At 42.1% G+C, this 20,856-nt stretch overlaps 1 protein-coding gene across 1 annotated transcript in view; it reads right to left on the bottom strand.

The window, feature by feature from the left end:
* The window catches only part of LOC102928770 (usherin), a 418,898-nt gene extending 398,338 nt beyond the window's left edge, over positions 1–20,560 (bottom strand). Inside the window, exons 1-8 of the mRNA XM_076548181.1 lie at positions 20,411–20,560; positions 20,097–20,223; positions 18,243–18,344; positions 13,833–14,012; positions 12,463–12,593; positions 7,625–7,898; positions 607–810; positions 401–481 (exon numbers count right to left, since the gene is read on the bottom strand). Coding sequence (XP_076404296.1) covers positions 401–481; positions 607–810; positions 7,625–7,898; positions 12,463–12,593; positions 13,833–14,012; positions 18,243–18,312 — 940 coding nt within the window. The 5' untranslated portion in view covers positions 18,313–18,344; positions 20,097–20,223; positions 20,411–20,560. The remainder of the gene's footprint in view (positions 1–400; positions 482–606; positions 811–7,624; positions 7,899–12,462; positions 12,594–13,832; positions 14,013–18,242; positions 18,345–20,096; positions 20,224–20,410) is intronic.
* Between the last annotated feature and the right edge of the window lie 296 nt (positions 20,561–20,856).

The raw sequence follows: 20,856 nt of genomic DNA, 5'->3' as shown, positions 1-20,856 counted from the left end.
TAGGACATGATAAAGAGATACACCTGATTCTAATGAAGTAGGAATTTTGGAAATACTGTCTGTGAGATGGAAGAAGGTACCTTTCATCTAATGGTCCCCTTGTGTCTGTCTTCTATCTTTTGGGATACAGACAACTGATAGAGGTTTCTCACTCTGAAACAGTATGGTTGCACCTATTAAATTTATAAGTACCTCACTTTCCTTTCTCTGCATCTAAAGAGGAAAGAAAAATGCCTTAGTAAGCATGCAGTTAGCTCTTACAAACTCAAATGCAGTGGTATACTGTGTTTTTCCACAGCCATTTTCAATCCAAAATGGTGCTGCTTCAGGACACAGTGTTCATGTGCACATACATATGCACATGTGTGCACAGTTACACTTGAAAATCAGCAGGTGTTACCTGTGCCTGTTGTGCGTCCCCGGCTCCAGTTGCTCGACACTGAACCTCCTTCATGGGAGGCTATGACCCGATACAGGTATTCTTAAAGGGAAATAAGAAGTAGACAGTTTAAAACCAACTTCCTACAGACTCACAGCAGGCTGTCAGCAAGGGAAAAGAAAGCAATGGCAGACCCAGAGCGTTTAATTTAGAGACCTCCACATTACCTGTAAAGGGCTGGAGCCCGCTCTCGTAAACACTCTGCTGGCTTCCCCAATAAACCAGGATGGAGTCATTTCCCCCAGAGTTAACAGTACTGTCACTTGATAGGCATCCATCCTGATTGACTCTGACAGCACGGCTGGACACAGATGCCAAGTTAACGACAGCACCCCGTGTAAATGCAACTTCCTTCATGCAGCCACGGAACCCTAGCACACAGAAAGGGATTCGTGTCACGGGAAGGGCTCGGGTCATTAATGACCAACTGTTTTTGTACTCTGCAGTTCTGCCTCTTGGGGGAGGGCTTAGTTAGGGACAGTGATTAAACTTTCAAGCCTTGTTGGAGAAATCTTTATGGCTCTTGCTTTTCATCTGACTTAACAGTCGCAGAGACATATTTACAGATATCATTTTGAAAACCTGCATATACATAGATAATTACAGTCCTACCTTGGCACTTAGACTGGATTTCTTCTGCCTATGTAGGCCTACATCTTCTAAATTCTTTGAGCCATAAAGTAAAATTTAAACATCCACACAAGATAAAAAGGAGTTTCCACGTGCCCAGTCAACATTGGAAAATTGTTAGTATGAGTCAGTGGCAAGGGCCCAAAAAAAATCATCCTTGAAACAAGATAGACTGAAGGATTTATGTAGGACAACAGCAAAGAAAACATTGCTTCTCATGCACTGGGATCCCCAGACACTGACATGAGCTGTATAATCATTGTTTTACACATATGGAATGTGGTCCCAGCTAAACCACCAGAAAAAGGCAAGAGTACTATGCTCTGCCGTTTTCCTGTGCCCCGTCATCTTGAATATACACCTTGAATGTGCACTGGGTTCACACTCATATATCAAAACCCATCAGTTAGTGTCAACAACGTTAATCCCAGAAACTTCACAGAATGTGTGTTCTACAGGCTGAGCTTGAAACATTGACTGCCACTGCCAGAGAATGGGATCAAATGAATTTCTAGATTTCACTAGTTTTGCCTAGAGAACAAACATAAGCAGATATCTGGTCAGCCAAGAAGTGACGGTTTCTTTGAACATGTATTGACAGACAGAGGTCAGTTCTATGAAGTCTCGCAAGACTGTGCCCAGAAATATGCACCAAATTAGGATGGGCAGGGCTGAGGCTGCATTGCAGTAGCAATCCCCTCCACAAATACTCACCTTCTTTCTGTACCATGCACTGTCAAATTTGAAAGGTTCAGGTGTACTATTAGTGTTCTTAAAGATTAAAATGGCCAAATTGTTCTCTTCAGTGTCTAGCTGATATCTTATTATTTTTTCTATCATGTTAAGCTACAGCCTGCTTCTTTTTAAACACCTTTAGCTATTATTCCAGTTCCTTCAGGCCTGACTAATCAATACTGCTAGTCTATCTTCAATACATGGTAGACATGAAAGAGCTTGGTTAGATTGAATTGGAAGCAGTGAGGCTCAGTATAAAATATATTTGCTGGGAAATTGAGAGCCAAAGTATTTCATCATTAACAGGAATCATTTTCTGATGATACATATGAGGATCATCTCACCTCTCTGGACCCAATTTTCCCTCCCCATAAAAAGAGGGCAAAAGAAAGGCAGCTTTCGTAATATGTCTATGCTCTTCTAAGAAATTGTCAAAACAGAGTTCTGGAGGTGGAATGGTGATGTGTATGCATTGCTGTTTGTTCACAATGCCACTGAAAGGTCCACATAAAATGGTCACAAAGCCTCTCTCTCTCTCTCTCTCTCTCTCTCTCTCTCTCTCTCTCTCTCTCTCTGGTGTGCTGGTGTGTGTGTGTGTGTGTGTGTGTGTGTGTGTAGAGGGTGGGCAGTTCAGACCAGTTAAGTGCTTGCCTTGCAGCTATGGGGACCTGAGTTCTATCCTTGGAAACCAAATAAAAATGCTGAGTAACATCAGAAGTTGATAGTAGGACCCTATTGCTGAAGATACCACAGACTTTGGTCATAGGCCATGGAGCAATCAAGTGACAGCTGCTGACAGAGAAGCTTTCTCCCTGCTGCCCAGCTTTCACAGTCCTGAACGGTGACATGTAGGTCTCTAGGGGACAAAAGTCACCCACAGTCTCAGCAAGCTATGAACTTTGCAAGCTATGATAATGTCATACCAGGCAAGATATGCTGGCGGCTACAATAGTGGCATAATTGTTATGGGTGCATCTGTTCTGTTGTTGGATTCAAGGCCTGCTCCTGGGGAGGAAATGTATGTCTGGTACTATAAGTTTGGCCCAGAACCCATGGCTGGGAAGTTCACAGGCCCCAAGTGTGAATCCACTACTGCTATTTTGCTAAAATAATACTTAGTATCAAATTGCCCTCTAAATTTATGACTGCTCACAGATCAGTCCAGCTCTTATACCTTATTGGAGAAGCTTCTTTATGCAGTGATTAATGTTGAAACTCACAACTGGTCAAAGTACAAAGAAAAAATGGCTATGGAAGCCTCAGCCATACATGGGACCTTTATATGACACCCTTTGCCCAAGGTTCAGGGAACATCATAAAAGGAAGGGTGGGAAGACTGTAAGAGCTGGAGGTCAAGGAGGACTGTAACAAATGTCTTCTGGACAGGACAGCACAGTACTGATGTATGCATGGACTCTAACAGATGTGTTTGCCCTCAGAAGACCTGTGCAAGATCAAGCTGGTTGCATATTCCAACAAGGAGTTAGGCTCCCATGCCCCCACCCCTAGCTGAGAAGCTACTGATAATTGATGGCCATTAGATCAATTTCTTTTAGGGTTATAGTGCCTGGTTGGTAGACTGTTGTCCAGTAAACAGACCCTCACCCATCCTTGTATGGACAAATTGAACCTAGTTATTGTGGAATATTATTTTAAGATGTGTTATATTTGTTTATGCCGTGGAACATTTTTTTTGTTTAATGATGCAAAGATGTGTTGCATTCTTTTATGTTGCATTTGTTTAACTCTTTGAAGTTGTGTTGCTTTGCCTGTCTAAAACACCTGATTGGTCTACTAAAGAGCTGAATGGTCAATAGCAAGCCAAGAGAAGGTTGGGCTGACAGGCAGAGAGAATAAAAAGGAGGAGAAATTGGGGAAGAGAAGATCAAGGAGCAAGAAAAAAAGGAGGAGATCAGGGGCCAGGCACCCAGCTACACAGCCAGCCATGGAGAAAGAAGTAAAGAAAGGTATATAGCATAAAGATAAAAGCCCAGAGACAAAAAGTAGGAGGGATAATTTAAGCTAAGAAAAGCCTGCTAAAAATAAGCCAAGCTAAGGCCGGCCATTCATAGAAAGAAAAAGCCTCTGTGTGTATTTATTTGGGAGCTGGGTGGCAGCCCTCCAAAAGAGTCAAGGAGCAAAAAGTAAAAACAACTCACTACACTAAGTGAGCTATTAAAAAAAATAAAATAAAAGATGATGAGAAACTGAAAGGTGGAGAGTGGATTCCATGGGTGCTAGAGGTCAGGAGTCAGGTAAAAATGATCAAAATACATTGTGTGCATGTATGAAGTTCATAAATATTGAATACAAAGATTATAGTACAGTTTTTTTATGCTGGACATTTTTGTTAATGTTTGTAACCCCTGTGTTGGGGAGGTAGAGACAGAAGATCCCTGGGCTTTTCTGGCCAGCCAATCGAGCCAACCAGAGAGACCCAGGTAAGTGAAGAGCCATGGCTTCAAAATAAGTGAGTAAAGGAATAGATAGGCATATTGTACCCAAGGAACAAAACCAAAAGTTGACTCTGGCCATCATATGCAAAGGAATACCTGTTCACACGCAGACACAATGTGCACCACAGACATATATGTGCACACCCATACACACACAATAAAACTGGGTATAAGTGTAAGTTTCACGTTCATCGTGTTTCACTAAAATTTTCAAAAGTTAAAAATCTAGTGACATGGAAATCATTTCAACGTGTGGATTTTTAAAGTTCGGAAAGGCCACAGATAAGGTAACTGCTTTTCATTTGGCACATAAAGGGAGGCTGGAGAGGCACGAAGGAGGTTTACAGGCATCAACTACGGAAGCAGAAGACTCTGGGGCCCCAGCCTGCAGGCGGCGCTGCTGAGCTCACCTTCGGGCCGGCTGTGGTTTCCTTCAGCGGGAACAGAAAGGAGGACACCATTACCTGTGTGCCACCAAGCACTCCCCAAGCCACTTCAAAACTTGGATGAATGTGACAATAAAAAGTCAAGAAAAAATTGATTTTGACAGGAGTGGAGACTCTTTCTGTCTTTGTACAAAACAACACAATTCCCTCGGACCTTCTTCCTCTTTCCTGTCTCCCGAACCTCTGAATATCGAAAAGGTGGCCCAAGCGACTCTGTGGCAGGATCAGGAAGCGGCAGTGGGGTATGTGATTTGGCAGGCATGCAGGATGGGTTCTAGCTTGCCCTGTCCCTGTCTCCCAGGAGCTTTAGGAAGAGCATACACTGTGTCATTGTGTGCCTTGGGCCAGTACAGCTGGCCTGGATGTGAGTGCTTGTCCTCAGTGATCGTTCTAAGAAGACAAAACTCCCACAATCCTTTGAGAGGTGTTACAATTTTAGCAAATTAAGTTGCCAAGAATTTGCAACACCAAGAGGAGAAATAATTTTGCATTTCATTTGAAGGACAATCACATTAATAACTAGAGAGAAAAAAAAATACCATGAATATAACTATAAAATAGAGCCCGAGAGAAAGAGGGTCTAATTAGGAAGCACGGGAAAGGATGAAGGGTAAGAGTAAGGCTGTTGAGAGGCTCCAAAGGGCTGCATTAAGCAAACATGATGCCTTTTAATTAATCGTGGCTGCCTGTAGGCTGTGCCTCTATGTGGTGAATAGTCTCTTAGGTGAGTATATATCCAGGTAGAAATACCAGCATGTCTCAAAGCACCCGAGTCAGAATTTTAAAGCACAGGTGTGGGGGGTGTCTTTGAACTTGGATTTTTAACACCATTTTACCCTATCAAGTGCACCTGGGAAGATGTTGATGCTGATGCTGATGATGGTGGTGATGATGATGATGATGGTGGTGGTGGTGGTGATGATGATGAAGAAAGCTAATTTCAATTTCTTGCTATAGTCCAATATACTAGACTTCAATAGTTTATCAGTGTTGCAAAACCGGTGACATGGATAAAAGTTACACACCAAATGATTTATTCTATGTATAAATAAAATATCCATCACTATCATAGACTTACAGCTAGGATAGGTAAAATTGTCCCCTTTCAGTCTATGTGGATGCTTTAAATTTCTCTCAGTATCAGCTCACCATTCATTTATTCATGTCTCCAACGCCATCAAATGTAATGGGGTTAGGTATACTTCTAAATCCTAAGCCCAGATCAGTGAGTTGTTTTATCCAACAGTGCCCAGCCCCATGTAAATAGGATGGGATATTCTCACTCACAGAGAAGTGCCAGATTCTTTCTCATTCCAGAAAATCTGGAAATCTAGAGAAGGTCTTGTATGAACGTAATATTTTTAGCAGCTGCTACATCTTAAGTGCCTTGAAAATGTCATTACTGTCTTAGACCCTGGTTATTCATTAACTCCTTACTGCTACTCTGCTCGAGTCTCTTTAGAGCGCTCCATATATTTTCGATTCAAAGTCATTTAAATCTTTATGTACTTACCAAATAGGCAAAGACTGTTTCATGGAAATTTTAACCATTCATGGTGCATAGATTTAAAAATGTACAGAGAACATTCTCTATATGAGAGCATGCTTGGTCACAGTCTGGAAGTTTCTGGCTTTCCCTGAGTCACGGAAGTGGGGCAATGGCAAATACCAATTAAAAGAATCCATCACTGTAACAAGAGACCAAACCGTGGCACCAGCTTGGTCACCACGGATTTATTCTCTTGCACCTGCTTTCTAATCCTGTGATCTCTGGCAAATGACTTTCTTCCCTACTGGTCACCTTCCTCATCCATCAAGTGGGGTCACAAGTCACCATGCCTCCATCATAGGCTCCTTGTGAGGAACGTATCTTGTCCCATGTGAAGTGCTCAGGAGGTATTGCACATAGGCATTCTTAGCCTTCTCCCTTTTTTATGAATCAGGGGTCTCACCATATAGCCCAGGAGGGCACCGAAAATTGTCGTCCTCCTGCCTCAGCCTCTCCAGTGCCAACATGATCGGCTACTTTTTAAAATCTTTTTTTTCTAGTTAAATACAAACATACATGAGTTAAATGCTGGGCTAAGTGTTTAGCTCCTTTCCTTTTCCTGATGATTACTGATAATCAAAACTGTCTAATTTTTCATAAATGTATTTGGAATTCAACCAAACTCATTGTTTCATGTGTTTTTATTCCTGCCTAAAAATTCTACAGGAAAAGCCATAGAGGTAATGAACTCTGATGTCAGAGGTTTAAAAATATACAATTGCAGTAATTTCCTAGTTGTTCATGCACACCTCTATAAACTTCTATTTTTAACCTTCCCATATAGGTGATGATCAATAGTCAAAAATTCCAAACCATGTGTGTTTTCAAAGAAAAGATGCATGTAGCACATATAAAATTGATTTGTGTGACAATTTTATTTGCTGAAGACATGTTGGAATAAATATGTTGAATATAAGTAGTGTGATGGAATACTCTCAGAAACAACATAGAAAAGCTGCCTGAGTGGTTAAGAACACTGGCTGCTCTCGCAGAGGACCTGGGTTCAATTTCCAGCACCCACATGGTGTCTCTCAACCTACTGTGCTCCAGTTCCAGGAGATCTGATGCCTCCTTCAGGCTTCTAAGGGTACTGTATCATGTGATGTACATACATATACTCAGGCAAGATACAAACATAAAATAAAAATAAACAAATCTTTAAAACACATCATTTAAAAAAATATGTTTGAAGAAATGTCCAGATGTCCAGTGATTTTTTTTTTTGAACCTAAAGGTCTCTAAGAAAAGAGAGGGTGGCCTAGTGGGTATTATTTTAATACAAGTCTGCTGCCATATTCCGAAGCCTGGTGGGACAGGGCCAAGTCCAGTGGTGGGTGTCCTGGGGCGGGGGGGGGGGGGGAGGACTTACCTTGCTCCAGAGTCAAATGGCTGTAGGAGTCCTGCAGCTCCTGTGGGATCCCACCCACATAGACAGGCGAATTCACCTGCAGCGTCTGGGCTCCGGCTTGTGAGGTGCGCTCCATGAGTTGATTCGCACTAAGTGACACCAGGGAGCCTTCCCTTTTAATAATGACTGTGTTCCAGTTTCCCTCACCATAGGCCGGTCCCAGCCAGAGATCCACTTGTGTAAAGCGACGACTGGATTTCAACCGGAAACTCAGCAGTCCGCTCTTCAGCTCCAGCTGAATATTAAGCAAAGAGCCACATCAAAAAGCTGCAGAATGGCAACTTAGACAAGAGCAGAAGGTCAGTTTCCTGAGGAAAAGCAAGACACTTTCCTGAAAGCAGCAATAAACCGTTCAATTTCATCATAAGCACAGCTCAAGGAATGGATAATGAAATATTTTGCAAGCTTACAATTGGCATGAAGAATGTTGTACTGAGTCAAACAAATTCATACCCAGTGATGATTATACTACACAGGATGATATTACGGAGGCACCAGCTTTTTGTCTAACGTAGTTAACAGATTAAATCCTACTACAAATGACTGGTGAACTGGAGAACGGAACACTATGAACTATGACTCCATTTTTGAGTTCTTAGAAAATGAGAAAATACGACTGCATGTATCAATTTAATTTGGGGGAAAATTTGACAAGACAATAAGAAAATGAAATGTCAAGCTTGATGAAGCTTGTTTTAAATGGTTAGTGAACTCAATTTCAAATTTGTAAGATATATTTTGATTCAATGTTTCAGTTTTATTCTGAATCTCTAGCATAATTGCTTCTGTGTGTATTCTTTTAGATTAATGCACCATTTTCTAATGTCAGCATATTTTACCTAAATTTTCAGTGTGAGGGAAAAACATTCATATGTTTTCCCTCGAAATGTTACATGATAATTACTTTACCTATCATTTTTTAAAAATTTCTTTTAGGTGTGAAATCAGCTGCCATACTCATTGAAAGTTTGAGATCGGTGTATTAAATAAAATAAATTAAATCTTGCTGGGAGAAGGATATGTCTTCTATGGAGACATCTTCATGATGCATCCCCAGCAAGCAAGCATTGCTCTTCATTCAGTTAGCATGAAGACCACCCATTCCCTAAAATCCCACTGATGGCAAAGGAGCATTCTGAGGCACTCCTGTAGCCAGGACAGTGATGGGATACCACATGAACAGAGGACATATGAGCCACTCACTCCCTAAGAGTCAAGAAAGATTCGGAAGAGCTGGGGTAAGCACTCCACGGATAAAACCCTTGCCAAGCAAGGTAGGGACCAGACTTGGGATCCCTGGCCAGGTGGATTGCAGCCTCCTGTAATTCCAACAGAGCACACAGTCCTAGCATTGGGGAGGAAAAGGCAGAGGCTCCCCAGAGCAAGCTGGATATTTGGACTGACTGGATTAACAAGCTCTGGAGTCAGCAAGAGACCCTGTCTCCATAAATACAGTGGAGAGTAGATCTAGAAAGAAATGTGACATCTAACTTGGGGCTCCATGTGCATACATACACATGTGCATTCACACAAGCACACCCACATACATGCTCACACCTACACATATAAGCACACATTCACACATCTGAAAAACACACAACACACACACACACACACACACATGCACACACGAGATTTAGAGTAATGTAAGATGCATAATCTTCCTCCAAGCAGGGAATAGATATGTTCATGACAGGGGACCTTAGGTTTAAAGAAGCGTTACAATTCAGCCAAGACACAGGGGGAACTGAGAGTGTCGCTCAGTGTTTAGAGGTAGATTTTGGATGATTTGGAATGACATGGAAAAAGTTCATCTTTCTTTCATCTGAACCCAAAGCTATGATTTGTACTGACTTATTTTATATCAAGTTCATCTTCTTGGGCATAGGAAGTATCCATCAGAAACTGGGATCAGTAAATCATTGAAAGTCATTACTATAAGCACAATTATAATGGTGATCAGGAAGTCTCTAAGAAGTATTTCCTGAAGCAGCTCACGAGGGCATGGTGAACAGTACTGAATGCACTAGGTACCAGTAAAGTACACATACTGGCAAACTGCCATGTGCAGCTTGACTACACCCAGAAGCTGGCTTGGGAAGCAGGGTTGTCACGTCCCATTTTAGACTTAAGGGTTGTTCCACCCGTTTCCGATGTAAGCATGTTTGTCTCAAAGTGTCTTCAGAACTCTCCTCTGAGGACAGGGTGGGCTGCCCAACTCTGTGACAAGGAGGAAAAAAAGACCAAAGTAGGTCTAGAGTGAAATCACTGTGTCCTTCAACAGTGGAAGGTGAACTATTCCCAGTAGATGAGAACTACTGCTCATCTCATAATAGAACGGTAACTACAGTGGGAAAGAGAAGCCAGGAGTTGAGTTTGAGAAGCTCATCTATGCAGAAAAAGCCTAATTGGGAACTCTAGCTGACTGCCTCAACTTCCCCACTCAGTCTCTGCTGCTGGCCTAAGCACCAGCTTCAATGAGTTTACCTTCTCACTGTTCTTTGCTCTTTAACGGGAAGTCTTGTTCTAGAGAACATCCTGCTCTGATCAGGCCTCACTGGAACTCTAGCTGAAGACCTTAATGGAGCTTCCCCAGGTGATATCTGCCAGGGGTTTTGAGCACCAGATTTGATGGTGTTATTCTATCTGTCTCTGTCTGTCTTCCTGCAGCTTGCTATTCATTCTTTCACTTTTACTTGCTATGTGCTCAATAACTCCCTCATTTAAAATCCAAAGTATATCTATGGTAGATCTTCCAGCAGACTGTATAGAACAGTGCATGAAAAATCAAGGACATGTTACTTTTAATTTGATTGTGCTGAATCACCTAGGAGACCAGCAGAGAGCCCTGTGTGTGTAGGTGAAGGCATTCGCAGGGCTGATCATGAGTGCTCTGACCTCACCCCACTAGGTTAAAAGTCTGAACAGAGGGGCTAAAGAGATGGCTTGGTGGTTAAGAGCACCTGCTGCTCTTGTAGAGGACCTGGGTTCAATTCCCAGCACCCACATGGTGGCTCACAAACATCAGTTACTCCAGTTCCTAGGGATTTTCTTTTTAATCTCTTCTTGGCTCTGTGGGTACCTGCACACATGTGGTACACAGACATACATTCAGGCAAAGTATCTGTGCACATAAATAAAAATAATGTAAAAAGTCAGAATAGATTATTGTGAGATGGTGGTTGTGTGATAGTTTTTTAGGCTAGTTTTAGGATGTGTGTTGTTGGGAGTGTGTTTCTGAAGGGTACCTGTTTAACTGGCCCATCCCTGTCTTCCCTGTCAGAACCCCCACACTGTCCTACCCTTCACATAGCAGAAGTTTCTGGAGCATGCTCCTGCTATCAAAAATGCCAAGGACTACAGAGTGAAATATCTGAACCCAAGAGCCAAAATAAGTGCTTTCCTTTGGGTCCTGTCAGGTATTTGGTTAAAGTAACACAAAACAATGACTATGACATTTCTCATCCTTTGTCCTTGTATGACCAATGGGACAGGGTTCACCCTTCTCACGCTATCACCACAAGAATGGCTGGTGAAAGCCAAGCGGTGGTGGTTTACGCCTTTGATCCCAGCACTTGGGAGGCAGAGGATCCCTGCAAGTTTGAGGCCAGCCTGATCTACATAGTGAGTTCCAGGATAGCCAGGACTACACAGAGAAACCCTGTCTCCGAAAACCAAAAAAAAAAAAAAAAAAAAAAAAAAAACAAAAAACAAAACAAAACAAAAAAAACAAACCGAAAAAAAAACCCCAAACAAACCCAAAACAACAACAACAAAACCAAAACCAAAAAACAAACAAACAAACAAACAAAAACCTGAAAAGAATGGCAGGTTAAGAGGCAGGCTTTCAGGGAGGGCTCACACTGTAGATGATGCTGGATTTAAAATGTTCAGAAAACAGGAAGAGAAATGTTTCTGGAAGAGGTGAGACAAAAAACACATGTAAATTTGGGATGGGCCAGTGAAGTGGAGAAAGTATTCATGACGGCCATGCCATCTGTCCAGTGCTACACTCAGTTTTGACAATAGCATCTGACTGAATAACCACCGTAAAAGCAAAACTGCTATAGATTCTCATTGCCCTTATGGAAACTGCTTGGTGATCTTATTCACCATAGCAAAAACATGGAGATAACCAATGTATTATTGATGAGAAGCATATTACACAGACCTGAAAATGGAACATCTCCATGGAAAATGTGGAAAATCTAGAAAACTGTGAATAAATACAAATTCCTTAAAATATAGCACATACCACTTTCATAAATCTCACAGTCTGTAGCACTCATTCACATATGATAATCAAATGCAAGCCAGGAAGAAAACACGGGAGTATCATGACGTATTGATTCTGGTCAGAGTTGGGGAAACAGAGTAGAAGACATTAAAGGATGATCACTGAGTCCTTGGATGGAGTGGTATGCTTATTAGCGTTCATTGTGTTGTGTTTTATCAGGCACCAAATGAAATATATAAAGTACATTTTGAAACTGTATCAAAAGATAATGAAGAGGTATTTTTCATGTATTGAGAAACTAAATTGGATTTCCTTAATTCTTAACATCTGCTCTGTTTTGTTCAATTCACAACGTTTATAGTACTAATTGTCAGTTTAACCAATTATCTTAACCCTGTAAGACATTTCACAGGCCTATGAAAATAAAGACTGCTTGAGGGAAAAAATGAAAATAAAAGTGAATTTAAAAAGCCCAATTGTGTCTAATATTAACACACAATTTATCTCTTTCAAAATTGGGTCTGATATTTTTAAATAAATTTAATTAAATTCGTTAACATACACCAAGAAAATCCGGTCCCTCTTTGTTGTGAATGAAAAGAAGCAATCCATTTAGTTGGTTGGTTTGAAACTTCAGGGAAATCTCAAAGTCCTTTGCAGCCTGAAACGTATCTGCACGAAGCTCCAGGAATCCTTTAAGAGGAGAGAGCATGCACACACATCAACATATTGCAGGCACTGTAAGAGTGTGGTGAATATCTGGGAAATGTACCAACTTTTTTTTAAAACCCCACAAAAGAATAGACGGATCAGCATCAGGACATGCCTTCTGCTGTCTAGTGGAGGTTGTGAGATGAATGTCACATCCCTATGAAGAGGAAACAGATTACTTCCTCAGTTGCACACTCATGCACATCCCAGGTGATGCTGAACCCCCTGATGAAGCAGTGACCAGGCTTTGGGCTAAGACAAGCTCAGATTGCCATCTTTAGTGGAAAATGGACATCACATTGTTCTGTTCTACACATAGGTCCTGAGGATTATGTTTATAGAGGAATAGTCTATATCTGCCATGCCACACTGTTCCTTCCCAGGGCTATGCCCTGGGGTCAGGACAAGGGTGTACAGACAGGAGATGGGTGGGAAGGAAGTGACAGGTACCACTACGACCTCACAGTTTTCTCCAGCCTCTACAGTGGTGGCCCTCGTCGCTTGCTGTCCCTCAGAGGCCTGCTTAACTCCATGCCCAGCTTTACAGACAGGCATGGTTCAACTATATAATAAGGGAAATGGGGATGTTGAATCATCTTAACAATGAAAACTCCTTGGCAACAATTTTCACTGTAACCTGAATGCTGACATCTCTCAATTGATTTATACATGGGCACTGTGACACTCACATACAAACCAGGAACTCTAGGGACCACCAGAGATGTCACTGATAGATACATAGCATGAATTGTAACAGTTATATTTGATATTCATGCTTTGAAAATGCATGTAGAATTCTACGAACACACTTCTGCGATTTACTCATTAAGGTAAATTGGATGGGGGAGGTTAATTTAGAAGAGGAGGAGAACAAATGCACTGCTATAGTTTGGCTCTTGAATGTCCTCAAATCTTTCAAAAGGGATGCATAATAGGAGACCTTCAGGACCAACAAGGAGGCACTAGAAGAGGAGTGTGGCCTCTCCTCATTTTCTTTTCTGCTCATTGGCAGTGAGTGATTTCACAGGGCCACACACTCCCACCGGGATGTGCTGCCTCTCATGGATGGTCAGAAGTCACGAGGCTAACTGACCATAGACTGAAACCTGGAAAACTGAAAGCCAAAGTTCACCTTTTAGCTTCTCAAGTCAACACTCCTGGATAGTTGTGATTGCGATAGAAAGTTGATTAACGCCTGCTGAGTCACCAGCCATGCCTCACCTGCTCCCAGGAACTGGACTCCATCTTCCAGGGCAGTGGGGCACCCCTCCCAGCTGTGATACATGTTGACCTGCTCCTCAGAACTCTGCCAATCCAGAGGTATCCAAGTCACAGAGGGGCTATAATTCTTCATAACGTACACATCCTTGAGGCAGCCCACAAAGCCTCTTTGGGTTATCTCTGCAAAAGTGATAGGTGTCAGGGAATACACATAATTCATTTGTTTGGACTTTATTTTTTATCCATCCATTTTACCCAACACTCAAAGGGAAGAGACCTGCAAACATTCACACCCAAGTCCCCTATGGTAGGTTTGAAAGAAAATGGCCACCAAAGGGAATGGCACTATTAGGAGGTGTGGTTTTGTTGAAGTGGGTATGACTTTGTTGGAGGAAGTGTGTCACTGTGGAGGTGGGCTTTGAGGTCTCATATATGCTCAAACCACATGCAGTGAGACAGATCACTTTTTGTTGCCTGTGAGACAAGGTGTAGGGCACTCGGCTACTTTTCTAGCACCATGGCTGCTTGTACACCATCATATCACACCATGATGATGATGGACTAAACTTCTGAAAATATAAACCACCTTGATTAAATATGGTCCTTTATTAGAGTTGTGGTGGTCATGGTGTCTCTTCACAGCAATAGAAACTGTACTAAGATGTCCCCAAAAGTCTCTAACAATTTATGTAGAAACCACCCTGATAGCTACAGTGAATGGTTACATTGTTCTATTTGGCTCTGGCTCACTCACAATGAATCTACAAAAAACAAGTTTATGAAACAAACAAACAAAACTTTGTTTTATGCTATTAGCAAGAATATTGTCTTTTGAATTAACCCAGAAATTTTTGTCATAAGTCTCCAAACTAGGTGCTAAACACTGTGGTAGGTGAGGTTTAGGGCTGGGGGAGAGGGCTCAATTGGTAAAGTGTGGGATGACTCATCCCTCACAGGCTTGAGGGCCAGACAGCCCAAACAAGTAAAAAAGATATTGAGAGCCAGCCTGGGTCTGCCGAAGGGTCTTAGCAACAGCAGCTGAAACATGATCTGGAGATGACTTGGACCAATGAGAGACAGCCATGTCACACCAGCTGATGCATATTCATCAGACCTCCCCTCCCAGGGTGGGGTGGAGGGTATATAAGACTTGCCTCTTCCTGAATAAACTGAGCTTATTGTTTCGACATTCTCCCGGAGTCTGTGTGGTTTGACTCTGTGCCTACTTTGTCCCCGCCCCCAAAGGGAACAACAGCAAGGACCCTGCTACAGTAAAGTACTAACCACAGCATAAGGATCTGGGGTTTGGATGCCCACCACCCACTTAAAAGGCCCAAAGTCCCTTCCTCCCAGCATTATGTGCTAATAAACCCAGTGCTCAGGAGCTAGGGGTAGGCACAGGAGGGTCCCTGAAGTTCATTGGTCAGTCAGCCCAGTCAAATCCATGAGCTTTGGTCTCTGTGAGACATCCTGTCGTAAAAATAAGGGCAGAGAGTGATTGAAGGAAGACATAAGATGTAGACCACTGATATCCACAAGTACATGCACATGCTCATAGGTGCATGAACACCCATACACATGAATGCCTTCCCCACAAACACACCTTGGATTTTCTTTTACTCTAGCCCCATATTGGGTGCCAAAATGTTGTTGTTGGTTTTTCTTTTTTTGGGGGGGGGCACCACCCAGCTCCCAAGTAAATCACTCATAGAGGCTTATTCTTAATTATGATTGCCTGGCCTTAGCTTGCCTTGTTTCTTGCCAGCTTTTCTTATCTTAAATGAACCCATCTGTCTTTTGCCTCTGGGCTTTTACCTTTCTCTATTTCTGTATACCTTTCTTTCTTCCTCAGTTGCTGATTATGTAGCTGGGTGGCTGGCCCCTGGAGTCCTCCTCCTCCTTTGGTTCCTTGATCTTCCAGATTTCTCCTTCTATGTCTTCGTTTTGCCTATCAGCCCTGACTATACTTTCTCCTGCCTTGCCATTGGCCATTCAGCTCTTTATTAGACCATCAGGTGTTTTAGACAGGAAACTAACACAGATGCACAGAGTTAAACAAATACAACATTAACAAAAGTAACACACCTTAAAATAATCCCTAGCACACACACACACACACACACACACACACACAAACATGACTACTTCCCCACACAAACATACATATGAACATATACTGGCACACATGGAGTGACCCCACTTATCCCAGGGTCCCAGACTTTACATGACATCTGGAATGCATATGGGAAAAAACAAACAAACAGACAAACCCTAAGATTATTAGTAAGCATTTAAAAAGTGACTGTTGTCATGGTCATGTAAATTTTTATTATATTTATTCATTTATACTTGTGTATCTGTGTGAGCACGTTCATGCTATGGTGAACATACTGCAGCTGAGGGTAGTTTGTGAGAATTAGCTCTTTCCTTCTATCATGTGGATCCCATGGCTTGAACTCAGGTAGCCTGGCTAGACAAGTGACTATCTACTGAGCCATTTTGCCAACCTTTCCTCCCTGCCTTGTGGTAACTTTTCTTAGTTTCATTTTGGTGTGTTTTTGTTATTGTGTTCTAAAAGTATGGAGTATGTATGGTGTGTGTGTGTGTGTGTGTGTGTGTGTGTGTGTGTGTGTGTGTGAACTTGACACAGGCTAGTATAATACAAGAGGAATCTCATTTGAGTAAATGCCTTCACACCATTGGCCCATAAAGCTAGATGGTGGTGGCGTGGCTCACGCCTTTAATCTCAGCACTCGGAGACAGAGGTAGGTGGGTCTCTGTAAATTCAAGGCCATCCCAGTCTGCAGAGTGAGTTCCAAGACAGCCAGGGCTGTTACATAGAGAAAACCTGTCTCAAAAAACAAAAACAAAAACCACTGGCCCATAGACAAGCCTCTTTTCTTGAATAATGGTTGATATGGAAGGGCCCAGCACATTTTGGGTAGTGCTACCCCTGGTCCAATTGCCTGGGTACATACAACAATCAGTGAACAAGCCACTAGGAACAAGACAGTAAGCAGTGTTTCACCATGGCCTCTGCTTCAGTTCCTGTCTTGAATTCCTGTCTTGACTTCCCTATACATGATAGCTTACAACTGTATGCTGAAATAAACCCTGTCCTTCCCAAGTTGATTTTGGTCACAGTATTTTATTGCAGTAATAGAAATACTAATTAAGATAGGAGCTTACTTTATTAATATCTTTAAAATGGGTTTTCCATTTATTTTATATGTATGAATAAATGTTCTATTATCTATCTATTAATCTATCATCTTTCTAGCATTTTATCTACTTAATTATCTATTTTTCTACTTATCTATTTACCATCTTCCTATCATTTATCTACTTATTTATTTATCATCTATCATCTTTCTATCATTTATCTACTTACCTATTTATTATCTACCTTCTGTATATAATTTATCTACTTATTATCTATCTATCTATCTATCTATCTATCTATCTATCTATCTATCTATCTATCGTCTATCTATGTCTTCATATCATATGTGTGCCAAGACCCTTATTCACTGAGAATCTCTCGAGCTCCAATATCTGAATCATGGAGCTTTTTGGATTGGTTTGAGATCATTTGTTTGTAACCTCTTTTGTGACTCTCCAACAACTGGTGTATTGACTCTTACACAATATAATTGGAATGTTCCTCAGACTTCTGAGAGTCAAGTTTTCCATTCATGTGTCATTTCCAATGAATTAAAAGTCTTAGAAAAATATTTACACACATCCTGCAATTATACAAACCTCACTTAATTTGTATGTCATTTTTGGCAAAAGCCTAATGAATCTTTTGAATAACAAGAACTGAGTATTGACAAGGAAAGTAGAACTAATGAACATGTTTTGAAAAAGGAGAGGCCTAAGAATTAACTTGTGTTTTTAGGAAATGTAAATAACACCTATTCATACTTTTAAGTGCTGTAAATAGATTGCACTTAGTTTCGAGTATAACATTATGGTGGTTAGTTTTAATTGTCAACTTGATACAATCTAGAATCACCTGGTGAGAGTCTAAATGAGTGATTATCTAGAGCATCCTGGCCTTTGGGCTCATCTGTAGGGGGACAGTCTTGTTTAAGGTATTGATGCTTGATGTGGGAAGACCTAGCCTACTGTGGGCATTGCCATCTCTTTGGTTTCAGTCCTTGATTGTGTAAGAGGGGAGAAGGCGAGCTGAGTAGTGAGCAGGCATGGCCTTATTGTCTGCTCTTGTCTGTGAATGGGACCCACAGCTTCACGTTCCTACTGTGACCTCCCTGAGTGATGGACTATAACGTGGAGCTGCAAGTTACATAAACCCTTTATTCTTTAAAGTTGTGTTGCTGGGTATTTTTTCACAGCCACATAAATGAAACTGCGATGAAATATACTTCTACTTCCTGTGAAACTCACCAAGACTCTTTTGGAGGACAGAGTGACCTCGTGGCAGCCCGCCCACAAATAGTCCGGTGTAGCCTCCCATCACGGTACTCCTGTTCAGAGAAGCTGAGGAGCCTATAGGAGAAGAAAATTACAGCTTTTCCAGGGAATTCTTCGAGTGAAACTCATCACAGATCTTTGGTACCCAGTTCTCTTACTTCTGCTTTAAGCTCCTTGTCTATCAGGTTCCAGCTGCTGTAAACTCACACACATCTCATCAGCAGCCCCTTCCCATTTTCTACTACCATGGCCTCCTTTTCAGTCCTTAACATGCAACATAAAGTATTTTCCTATCCCCAAGGCCTACTGCCCACTGATCCCTTGGTTTGGGCTTGGTGTCCACTGTTTCCTGACCTGAAACATATTAGAAAGTTCTTCCCCAGTAGGCCTGGGTCAAATTTAACACTGCTCCCAATGCACAAACCTTTTGTGACAGAGGCCCCATGTCATTAGCTGTGAGGCTCTAGGGACCAGGCTAGTGACTGTCACATGGTGAATCCAGAATGCTCCTCAGCATCCTTAGAGGGTAAATTAGGATGGGTTTTCCCACTTCTCTCAGTTTTCCATTGAGTTTAAAGTCTTATCAACACAGGTAACACCCACCTATCCCTCTTTTCCATTTTTGTAACTCTCTAGCACTTTTTACTTTATTATCTTCTGCCCCCACATCCATCTAAACTATAACCTCTACAAAGCTCTGTTTACTCTGTTATCTGAGCACCCAGAACACTAGTAGAAATAGTAGGAGCTCATTAAAATCACTTTTACCCTGAATAAATGAATGAAAGCCTACATCAGTGGATGAAAATGGAAAACAGAACCAGTTGAAAAGAGAACCACACTCAAAGCAAACATTCCTATGTGGGGACAGTCCTGCCTACCCACCGTGGAAATGTGTGGTGGTATTGTGCTCCCCAAAATATTGTGTACCTTAATAAACTTATCTGTGGTCAGAGAACAGAAAAGCCACTAGTTAGGCAGTGATAGCACACGCCTTTAATCCTAGCATTCCAGAGACAGAAATCCCTCTGGATCTCTGTGAGTTCAAGGCCACATTGGAAACAGCCAGGCATGGTGACTCATGCCTTTAATCCTAGGGAGTGATGATAGAAAGCAGAAAGGTATATAAGGCGTGAGGACCAGAAACTAGAGGCATTTGCCTGGCTAAGCATTTGGCTGGTTAAGTATGTGGCTGGTTAAGCATTCGGCTGGTTAAGCTTTCAGGCTTTGAAGCAGCACAGTTCAGCTGGGATTCATTCTGGATGAGGACTCAGAGACTTCCAGTCTGAGGAAACAGGACCAGCTGAGGAACTGGTGAGGTGAGATAGCTGTGACTTGTTCTGTCTCTCTGACCTTCCAGTATTCACCCCAATAACTCGCCTCAGGTTTGATTTTTATTAATAAGAACCTTTAAGATTCCTGCTACAGAAATGGGAGAACTTAACTACATTTCTGAGTCTTGGTTCTTCTCATCTCTCTGTGTAGATATGTGTTTTCCTTGTTTGCCTTCTGGAGTCAAAGGGGAACATCAGTAAGGTAATTAAAGACCCTTGCAAGGTGTGGAGAGTGCACAAGATGCAGAATGAACACTGGTGACGTCATTCCCATCTCTGCTTTACTGGAGTCCTACCTGGATGAGAAGCTCAGGGCCAGACTTTACGAGCAGAAGAGCAAAGGGCAACTAAGAGACAGATTTCACAGGGACTCATGTGAAACTGAATGAAGAAATCAATGTGAAATTCACATGTGCAGATGTGCATGTGAGCATGCATGTACACACACACACACACACACACACACACACACACACACACACACAGTTCTTACCTGTGTACTGTCCATCGACAGTGATTTGGCCTAAAGCCTGATGCCTAGCCACAATGATTTCATGCCACTGTCCATCACTGTATTGTTTACCATGATCATCAGTTGTGGTAACCTCCACTAGTGATCCCTTAAGAGAATGAATGAACAAGTAAATGAATGCAAGCTCACATTTAGATGCCAGTGACACTGTATATTTCTTCCTCTTTTTAAATAAATATTTTTATTTTATAATTAATTTAATTTTACATATCAGCCACGGATTCCCCTATCTTCTCTCCTCCTATTCACCTCCCCAACACACCCCCCATTCCCACCTCCTCCAAGGCAAGGTCTCCTCTGGGGATTCAGCCCAGCATGATAGCTTCAGCTGAGGCAGGTCAGGTCTCCTCCTCCCTGCACCAAGGCTGAGCAGTGTCACAGCATAGGCACTAGGTTCCAAAAAGACAGCTCATGCACCAAGGACAGGTCCCGGTACCACTGCCTGGGGGCCTCCTAAACTGTCATGATAGAACTCTCATCCAATGACTGATGGAAGCAGACTCAGAGATCCATGACCAAGCCCCAGGTAGAGCTCCAGGAGTCCAATTGGTGAGAGAGAGGAGGGATTATATGAGCAAGAGATATTGAGACCATGATTGGAAAGAGCACGGGGACAAATAGCCAAACTAGTGGAAACACATGAACTGTGAACCAATAGATGAGGAGCACCCATGGAACTGGACCAGGCCCTCTGGATAAGTGAGACAGTTGATTAGCTTGA

This window comes from Peromyscus maniculatus, chromosome 11, assembly GCF_049852395.1.
Source record: "Peromyscus maniculatus bairdii isolate BWxNUB_F1_BW_parent chromosome 11, HU_Pman_BW_mat_3.1, whole genome shotgun sequence".
NCBI lineage: Eukaryota > Metazoa > Chordata > Mammalia > Rodentia > Cricetidae > Peromyscus > Peromyscus maniculatus.
This window is presented reverse-complemented; position numbering and strand designations above follow the sequence as displayed.